At 34.9% G+C, this 10301-nt stretch overlaps 1 protein-coding gene across 1 annotated transcript; it reads left to right on the forward strand.

Annotated features, from left to right (window-relative positions):
* Nucleotides 1-327: 327 nt before the first annotated feature.
* FABP4 (fatty acid binding protein 4) lies at nt 328-5173 on the forward strand. Its single transcript, XM_003269490.4, has 4 exons — nt 328-471; nt 3285-3457; nt 4351-4452; nt 4950-5173. The coding sequence occupies exons 1-4, from the start codon at nt 399-401 to the stop codon at nt 4998-5000; spliced, it is 399 nt and encodes a 132-aa protein (XP_003269538.1). The 5' UTR covers nt 328-398; the 3' UTR covers nt 5001-5173.
* The last annotated feature ends 5128 nt before the right edge of the window (nt 5174-10301 follow it).

A 10301-nucleotide genomic window follows, 5' to 3' on the forward strand; every position in this document is an offset into this window, starting at 1 on the left:
GTTTATCTCAAAATAATTTCCCCTATCTACACTGGGATAAATATGTATAGGAATAATAGGGGGAAATTCAGTGCACTGAGCATTAAGCTGTCAAAACAAGAATGTTTAAAATATCCTGTTAGTGTTTTAAAAATAATTTGTACTCTAAGTCCAATGACTGTTTGCCAGGGAGAACCAAAGTTGAGAAACTTCTATTAAAAAACATGACTCAGAGAAAAAAATGCAGAGGCCGGTAATGAAGGAAATGATTGGATATCATTCCCAATTGGTCATTCCTAAGATCACATGTTCTGATCATCTTTAAAAGGAAGTTATCTGGACTCAAGAGGATCACAGCACCCTCCTGAAAACTGCAGCTTCCTTCTCACCTTGAAGAATAATCCTAGAAAACTCACAAAATGTGTGATGCTTTTGTAGGTACCTGGAAACTTGTCTCCAGTGAAAACTTTGATGATTATATGAAAGAAGTAGGTAAGGAAATGCGTTGTGGAATGACTGGATTTATAACATTCTCTTTTGGGAAAAAGAGTTTATAGCTATGTTTATAGCAATGTCTGGAACCCTGACCAGAAATGAAAATGCTGCTTTCTGTAGAGAGGCTGCACACATAGCAAGTGATAATCATTTGTTTCCAGAGAAATTTGGAACCAAAGCTACAACTAATGCTTCCTAAAGGTGTACCAATATAAAAAGGTGTCTAAATGAAATGTTTATGGTCTTTAGAAATGATAAGATTTGACTTTAATTGCAAAACTTGGGTATCCTTGGTTTACTTAGCTCTTTGCTTGTTTCTCTTTCATCCCCTTTTGCATATAAATTAAGCAATAACTTGGAAAAAAGTCAATATGCAATAATTTTCATTTCAAACTGAAAGCACCCTAGTTCCCTTAATGCAAGGTTCTTTTTCAGTAACCATATGTTAGCCAATTATTTTCTTGTCTCAATGTTAATCTATTAAAATATGTGGTTGTTTTATGATAGACAAAAATTTTAATTTCAGAAAATATGTTTCTTAAACGGCTTAAATACTTCTTTTGACTAGAAATGACATAGTATGCCATAGAATTATCAACAAATTTAAAAGGAGAATGTTACGTATGTAACATACCTCTTCTTTGACAGTAGAGGTTTTTAACTTTTTAGACGCTGTTAACTTTGTCAGCATGTCATTGGATGAATGTCTCTCAGATAACTATGGAGGTAAAGCAGAGGAGACAACCTCTCACTCAGGCAGCTTCTACTTTGAAAGCCTTTCTCCCTCAACCCCATGCGTGACAGTCCAATAAAGTCAGAACTGGGGTTAGCAAACTGGGGAGGAATTTTATGCAATCTTAAGGTTTAGAATGTAATCATCAAATCTCAAAACACTTAACCCTCCTGTAAATTATACGGTATATACTTTTTGCTTGTCTGTAATTATGTTTCTTGTTTTCAGATGATAGGGAAATTGGTGACTTCAGCAAGAGACTTTCTAGAATAAACTAGAGTGATTCAATAAACTAATTAATATGCACTGATGCAGAAAAGCCAGGATTTGGGGCCATTTAACTATTTATTTTTAGAAAAATGTTATACTTTTAATATTTATATTTTCTAATAACACTGTTTTTAAATTATAAAGGGCTGATTATAATTAAAGTCAATAAAACACCTTCTGCATGAAATTAGCTGCTGTAATTGAGGATGAGTGGGCAGGTATTGTGTTCATCGTCAAATAGAAGCAAAATCAAGCAAATGGAGACTGGTTTTTCCCAAGGTCAGCCATTCTAGAATCACACTCAGTTTTGCCTCCATTCACGAAGTGGACTCACTCCATACATTTAATGTTATATTTTGTAACTGAGCCAGGACTTGAAGACACACCTGTGGCCATTTTTCAGGCAGACAGCCAAATTGGAGCCTCAGTATTACTTATTTTGCACCATATATCTCTCCCAGTTCTTCCCAATTTCTTTTTTTTTTTTTTTTTTTTTTGTGAGACGGAGTCTTGCCCTGTCCCCCAGGCTGGAGTGCAGTGGCGCCATCTCGGCTCACTGTAAGCTCCGCCTCCCGGGTTCACGCCATTCTCCTGCCTCAGCCTCCCGAGTAGCTGGGACTACAGGCGCCCGCCAACACCCCCGGCTAATTTTTTTTTTTTTTGTATTTTTAGTAGAGATGGGGTTTCACCGTGTTAGCCAGGATGGTCTCGATCTCCTGACCTCGTGATCTGCCCGCCTCGGCCTCCCAAAGTGCTGGGATTACAGGCTTGAGCCACCGCGCCCGGCCTTCTTCCCAATTTCTAACCTTTGGTTGCCTTTAGTCAAAGAAAGAGCTTAGATTTACATGCACATGTTTAAAAAATTCAACACATCTATGACTGTCATAAACTCTGCATGACATACACAGTGTCAGCAAGTTACTGCTATGTTAGGCTGTAAATTACTCATTCCATACCTTGCACAAGAAAATATATTCCCCTTTTTAAGAAAGAAAAAAATTCACAATTTAGGTGATTGGAAATCAAAGTATTGGCTTCTAACCTATTCTAAACTAAGAAATGGTGATTTCTTAAATGTTAAAGTTTTCACAATTTGATGACTAGTCCCTTTTTAAATATCCCCTATAAATTATTAGCGATGATATCACCACTCTAAAATGTTATAAAAGTAGGAAACATTTTGCCTTTTGTAGAAATTCATGAAAATCTTCATTTCATGGTGGAGTAATTTGAGAAAGAAGGACAGAAAAGTAGACTTGGCAACAAATGCTATGAAATGTGACTTTTGTCACACATCAAAACAGACGAACCTTTAACTAACTCTACATTAACCCCCAAAATTCTGTTGAAAATTCTGTCTTTGTGCCTTCTTAAATGTAATATTGAGTATCTAAGATGGAATGGTCAAGTAGCCTCAAGTATTTTATTAAGAGAGAAAAATAATAGTGGCTAACATTTTAAATATATATCTTCCCAATGACTTAACCTTTATACATATTTTTGTTGAAAATAAACAATGGGTCTCCTGAGAAGTTGTATCCAGACCAGAGAAAGGAAAGTTTAAAGAATAGGCCTACACCTATTGTTTCTCAGAGGTTGTGTTTTTGTTTTCTTTGTGGGGTTTTTTTTTTTTTTTTAAGTATTAGCCTGATTTTATCTGCAGGAGCTGTTTAAATTAGGCCTTTAAGAAACTCACTGTGTCTTCTTCCTCTTACACATGCACCTGTGTGCGCACACACATTCTCTGACTTGGATAAGTACGTGACAGAAAATGTAAACCTGACATCTTTTCTTTTCCTAACTGTAGGAGTGGGCTTTGCCACCAGGAAAGTGGCTGGCATGGCCAAACCTAACATGATCATCAGTGTGAATGGGGATGTGATCACCATTAAATCTGAAAGTACCTTTAAAAATACTGAGATTTCCTTCAAACTGGGCCAGGAATTTGACGAAGTCACCGCAGATGACAGGAAAGTCAAGGTGAGAAATAAGGAAGTGGCACAGAGTACACGCCTGGTTTCTAAATCGCCATTGCTATAAGAAATCATTTTATGATAAAAGGAGGGAAACCATTCTATCATAAGGTAAAGATCCCTGAACTCCTACATCTAAACTGTGTTTCCTTAGATACAGAGTTGGTGAATTTTTCCCCATTTTATTAAGTTGTCCTCATGTTAAAAAAGTATTATTATTTTTAGAGACAGGATCTCACTCTGTCAAACAGGCTTCAGTGACATGGCACAATCATACCTCACTACAGCCTCGAATTCCTGGGCTCAAGTGTTTCTCCCACTTCAGCCTCCTGAGTAGCTGGTAATAGAGCTGTGTGCCATCACACCCAGCTAATTCCTTAATGTTTTTGTAGAGACAGAGTTTTACTATGTTGCCCAGGCTGGTCTCAAACTCCTGGCCTCAAGCAATCTTCCTGCCTTGGCCTCCCTAAGTGCTGGAATTACAGTTGTGAGCCACCACACCTGGCCTGTCTCCATATTAACATAATTTATTTGAGTCATACAATACATAGAGTATTTCAAGTGAATTAAAATACTATAACAATGTAAGAGAATGTTTATAAAAATGGAAGAAAGAAATAGAAAAACCACCCATACTACTACCATCTCAATGTAAATTTCTTTTTCATATTTCTTCACAGTATTTTTCCAATTATGTAATTTGTATAACACTCTGGGCATAACGTATCTATCAGTGGTTATGTTGTTGTTTTTGAGACTCATTTTTTTCTTGTTGCAATATATTCTTGTCATTTAGAATTACTAGTGACCTCAAAATATTCCTTTGAACAAAGGCACTCTATTTTAAATTTTTTTCTGCCTCCATATGCATATTGTCATTACATTTTCTTATGCCTACAGAGCACCATAACCTTAGATGGGGGTGTCCTGGTACATGTGCAGAAATGGGATGGAAAATCAACCACCATAAAGAGAAAACGAGAGGATGATAAACTGGTGGTGGTGAGTATCTTCTAGCTACTTAATTCTGGATCTTACTGCTAGTCATCTCATGATCACTATTCTACTTAAGGAAAAAGATTTTCCTTTTGATTATCTAAAACAAAAAGAGGATTTTATTGGAATTATGCTTCCACTCTGGCATTTGCCCTTCATGCTTTTGAGTTCAACAAAGGCATGCTGTCTTCTAGGAAGCATTCTCTGCCTGCTTCCAGGCATCCTAAGGCTGTCTCCAGTGGTCCCTCCACCACATTGTATTACCTATCTCTGCTTATGTTTCTCAGTCACTATACAGATTTTAAGGTACCTGGAGGGGAAAACTTGTATTTTCCTGGCGTTTTTATCTCCCTACCTTATTACAATATATGGGTACATATATAAGAGTCCAGAAATGAGTATCTTTTGAATGAATATTGTTTTATTCCCAACATTGAGAGAGACAATAAATAAATCCATGGTTTAGTCCCAGTGATTGACCAAGAATTGTTTTTTGTGTCTAGGAATGCATCATGAAAGGCATCACTTCCACGAGAGTTTATGAGAGAGCATAAGCCAAGGGATGTTGACCTGGACTGAAGTTTGCATTGAACTCTACAACATTCTGTTGGATATATTGTTCAAAAAGATATCGTTTTCCACGATTTAGCAAGCAACTAATTTTCTCCCAAGCTGATTTTATTCAATATGGTTATGTTGGTTAAATAAACTTTTTTTAGATTTAGAAGGTGATGTAATGATGTATTTATTGTGCTTATGATGTATTCTTAGTCATAATTGAATGAAAGAAATGGGAAATTTGCATTATTTCTTTGTTCTGATATAAATAATAACATATTTCATAATAATTCAAGGTAAAAAGGGATATCTATGAATTTCCCTAGGTAGGAGATAACAAGTATGTACCATCACTGAATATTAAATCCTTCTTTATCATAGCTACAGTTAAGTAGGTGTATCTCAGAAACCTAAGGTAGTTTTAAATGTAGTGAAATTGTCCACAGCCAGCTGGCCCAAGTGCTCACGTTTTATACCTGCTCTGTCTTAGTGCATTGCAAGAGAGGAGTATATACAGTAGTTCCCCCTTATCCACAGAGGTACATTCCAAGACCCCCAGTGGGTGACTGAAACCGCAGATAGTACCGAATCCTATAAACACTATGTTTTTTTTCTAAACATAAATACCTACAATAAAGTTTAATTTTTAAATTAGGCACCATAATTAATAATAAAACAGAACAGTTATAACAATATACTATAATAAAAGTTATGTGTATGTGATCTCTCTCTCTCTCTCTCAAAATATTTTGAATATCTCTCCAGAATTCAGTGCAAATAATTCCATCATATTCATTTCAGAAAAGTGAAGATAGTCTTGTACATGAGTAGATTCAAATTTTATTGTCGTGGTTTCCAAAATTTTATTTTTCTCACCAGTGGAACTTTTGATTCAAATAAAATTATCCAAGGGATTTCAGCTTATAAAACACACAAAAGTGATAGTGAGTTTTCCAAGGTACTGTGTGTGTGAATGTGTATGTCTGTGTATGTGTGTGTCGTCTGTATGTTTTTCCCACCTCTTGTAGAAGCTATGAAGCACCTTTCCAGATTATTAAGGTTTCCTGTATGTAGACTGAAATTTACAAATCACATGCTTACATTTTATAGTAAGACAAAATCTTCCAAAGTGTATATTGCTGTTGATATAATTCTGTTTGTGATTCTCTCTTTAAAAATAAATCCAAAGATTTTCATTTTCTGCATACTTATCCTATACATAACACCATGATATGGAGAGGCCAGAAGAGATGGACTAGTTCCCTGACCATAAGAATTTACTTTTTTTTTTATAAAAACATAGAGTTAGACTCTCACTTTGGGTTTGAGGAACTTAAATATAGAAGATGTATAAGTATTGATTAGGACAATTCTTGGTAAACAAATATTTATTAAGCACTAATGATGGTGCCAGGCACATTGCAAGCTTTAAATCATTTGTCATCAAAACAATCTGATGGGAGGATTTGGATTTCTGTTTACAGATAAAGAAATTGAGGCACAGAGCTTAACATCATAAAACCAAGTGAGAAATAGATATAAGAATCTGAAATTCAAGAGAGCTATCCTGTCTTGAATATAGACCTGGAAGCCATAAGTGTCCAAGTGGTAACTTCATTCAGAAAATGTGATAAAGTCAATTTGAAGAGGATTCTGGAAGATGGCAGAGTAGGATGAGCAGGAATATGTCTTCCTACCTACACAAAAAATGCACTGGCAGAATCTGTCTAACGTATCTATTTTGAAACCCTGAAATCTATTGAATCCTTGCAATATTCAGGGGAAGTCTTGGATGATAAGTTGCAGTTAATTTTGGTCAATTTCAGCTCTTAACCCAGTTGCAGATACTCATACCCACCCACAACCCTCATAGGAGGCCACTGTGCACACATTCCTGGAGCAATCCAGATTGCAGTCATCTTGCGGGAACTAGGATGGGCAATAAGAACCAAGTTTTCCAAATGTTATGGATCTGTGTTTTGATTGATGATTGCTGCTTCTGATCACAGAAGTGCAGACACATTGGCCAGCAGCTATTGTTGCACACATACACACACACACACACACACACACAACACCCCTTATTGTTGTAAGTCATTTCTTCTTGGGCTGAAGCAGCTTCCAGTGTATTTAAAAAGTCAGCTCCTTCCCTACTTCTCACATCATATATTTTTTTTCTTTTTTCCTTTTAGGATCCAGACATTAAAGACTAGGACATTCAAGCAACCACATGTATGAGGAAAATTAAAAAGTCAGTATGCATGCGTAGGGAAGTCACAGGCTCAGAAAGAGCCTGAGAAGACCTTAAGTTTATTCTTTTTTTTATTTTATTTTTTTTTTATTTTTTTTATTATACTTTAGGGTTTTAGGGTACATGTGCACAATGTGCAGGTTTGTTACATATGTATCCATGTGCCATGTTGATTTCCTGCACCCATTAACTTGTCATTTAGCATTAGGTGTATCTCCTAATGTTGTCCCTCCCCCCTCCCCCCACCCCACAACAGTCCCTGGAGTGTGATGTTCCCCTTCCTGTGTCCATGAGTTCTCATTGTTCAATTCCCACCTATGAGAGAGAACATGCGGTGTTTGGTTTTTTGTCCTTGTGATAGTTTACTGAGAATGATGTTTTCCAGTTTCATCCATGTCCCTACAAAGGACACGAACTCATCATTTTTTATGGCTACATAGTATTCCATGGTGTATATGTGCCACATTTTCTTAATCCAGTCTATCGTTGTTGGACATTTGGGTTGGTTCCAACTAAGTTTATTCTTTAGGCTAACTCTGTAGATAGCCTACAACAATAAAAAATTAAACAAAATAAAAACTGCAATTCCTCAGGTGGGGAAGAATCTGATTACCAGAGTTATCACAATATTAGATTCAGATATTTAGTTTTGAAGAAAAAAACACAAGACATACAAAGAAATGGGAAAGTATGACCCATTCAAAAAATAAATTAATATACCGACAGAAACTCTTCCTGAGAAAGACCAGATGGTAACCTATTAGACGAAGACTTTAAAATTACTTCCTTAAATATGCTAAAAGAATTAAAGGATGACATAAAGTCAAGAAAGTGAGGAATAGACAAAATGAGAATATCAGTAAATAAATAGAAAACCAAAAAGGAAACCAATGGAAAATCTAGAGCTCAAAAGTACAACAATGGAAATAAAAAAATCCGCTAGCAGGATTCAAAGACACATTTGAGCAGATAGCAAAAAGAATCAGTGCAATTGAAGATAGGGCAATGAAAATTATTGAGTTTGAGGAACATTTAAAAAAATTCAAGAAAAATGAACAGAGCCTAAGGAACATGTGAGACACCACCAAGCAGAACAACATATGCATTGAGAGAGTCTCAGAAGGAGAAGAGAGAGAAAGAGGCAGAGAGAATAAGAGATTATGACCAAAAACTTCCCAAATTTGGTGAAAGGCATGACTATAAACATCAAAGAAGCTCAATAAATTTCAACTAGAATGAACTCAAAGAGACTCATACTGAGATACATTTTAATCAAACTTAAAAAGTCAAAGACAAAGAGAATCTTGAAAGCAGCAAGAGAGAAGCAACTCACCATATTCAAGGGATTCTTAATAAGATTATCAGCAGATTTTTTATTGGAAACTTTGGATGTCAGAAGGCATTAGACTGATAATATATTCAAAATACTAAAATTAAAAAAAACCTGTTAACCAAGCATCCTGTATTAGGCAAAACCAGCTTTCAAAGTGAAGGTGCAATTAAGACTTTCCCAGAAAAACAAAAGCTGAAGGAGTTTGTTACTCTTAGACCTACCCTACAGATGCCCTACAAATGCTAAAGGAGTCCTACAGGTTGAAATGAAAGGACACTCCATAGTAACTTAAAGCCATATGAGGAATCAAAGATCTCAATAAAGGTAAATATGTGAGCAATTCTAAAATCGAGTATTGTAGTAACAACAGTTTGTAACTCCACTTTTTATTTTCTACATTATTTAAAAGACGAATATATTTTTAGTCTAAAACTAAAAATATTTAGACTTTTGGCCTAAAAACTAGTATTATTTTAGCTTTGGTTTGTGACTCTATATTTTGTTTTTTACATAAAGAAACTGATGCATTTTTAACATTATGGTTTTTGCGTTTGGACATACAATGTATGAAATTGTATTTTTGTGACATGAATAATTGAACCAGATAGGACAGAATTGTAAAGAAGCAGAATGTTTGTATGTTACTGAAGTTAAATTGGTATAAATTCAAATTAAAGTGTTATAACTTTAGGGTGTTAAATGTAATCCCCATGGTAACCAGAAAAATATAGCTATAGAATATACGCAAAAAGGAATAAGAAGCAAATTAAAGTGTTCACTATAAAACAACCAAGTAAACACAAAACAAGACAGTAATGCAGAAGACGAAATACAAAAAGCTATAACGCATACAGTAAACAAACAGCAAATGACAGAAGTAAGTGAATGGATTAAACTCTCCAATCAAAATGTAGAGATTGTCAGAATAAAGTTTTTAAAAAGATCCAACTGTACACTGTCTACAAGAGACTTATTTTAGACCCAAATACAAATATAGATTGATAGTAAAAGAATGGAAAAATAAATTTCATGCAAATGGTAACCAAAAGAGAACAGGGGTTGGTATACAAATATCAGATGAAATAGACTTTAAATTAAAAAAAAATTACACACAAGAGACTAAGAAGGGCAATATATATTAAGTTTCAATACATCAAGAAGGTATAACAATTATAAACATTTACTCACCTAATGACTATAAAAAACATAAGCAAAACCAAACAGAAAAACAAACAGTTCTACAGTAATAGTTGGAGAGTTCAATAATACCCTCCTCCTCCAACCCCCATGGATAAAACCATACAGAAGACAAGTAAATAAATAGAGGATTTAAACAATAAAATAAATGAACTAGATACAACAGACATATATAGAACATTCCACCAAATAACAGCAGCATGCACATTCTTCTTAACTGTAAATGGAACATTTTCCAAGATAGACCATATGTTAGGCCACAAACTAAGTCTCAATAGATGTTATAGGATAGATAATACACACAGTTTCTTCATGAAGTCAATAACAAGTAAAACTAAAAAATTCACAAAATTATGTAAATTACGCAATACTCTTAAAAAACCTTTTATTTTAAGTTTAAGGGTACAAGTTCAAGTTTGTTACACAAGTAAACTTGTGTTATTGGGGTTTGTTGAACAGATTATTTCATTAGCTAGATATTATGCCTTGTACTCATTAGTTATTTTTCCTGATCCT

The sequence above is a fragment of the Nomascus leucogenys genome, chromosome 16, assembly GCF_006542625.1.
Source record: "Nomascus leucogenys isolate Asia chromosome 16, Asia_NLE_v1, whole genome shotgun sequence".
NCBI classification, from domain to species: Eukaryota; Metazoa; Chordata; class Mammalia; order Primates; family Hylobatidae; genus Nomascus; species Nomascus leucogenys.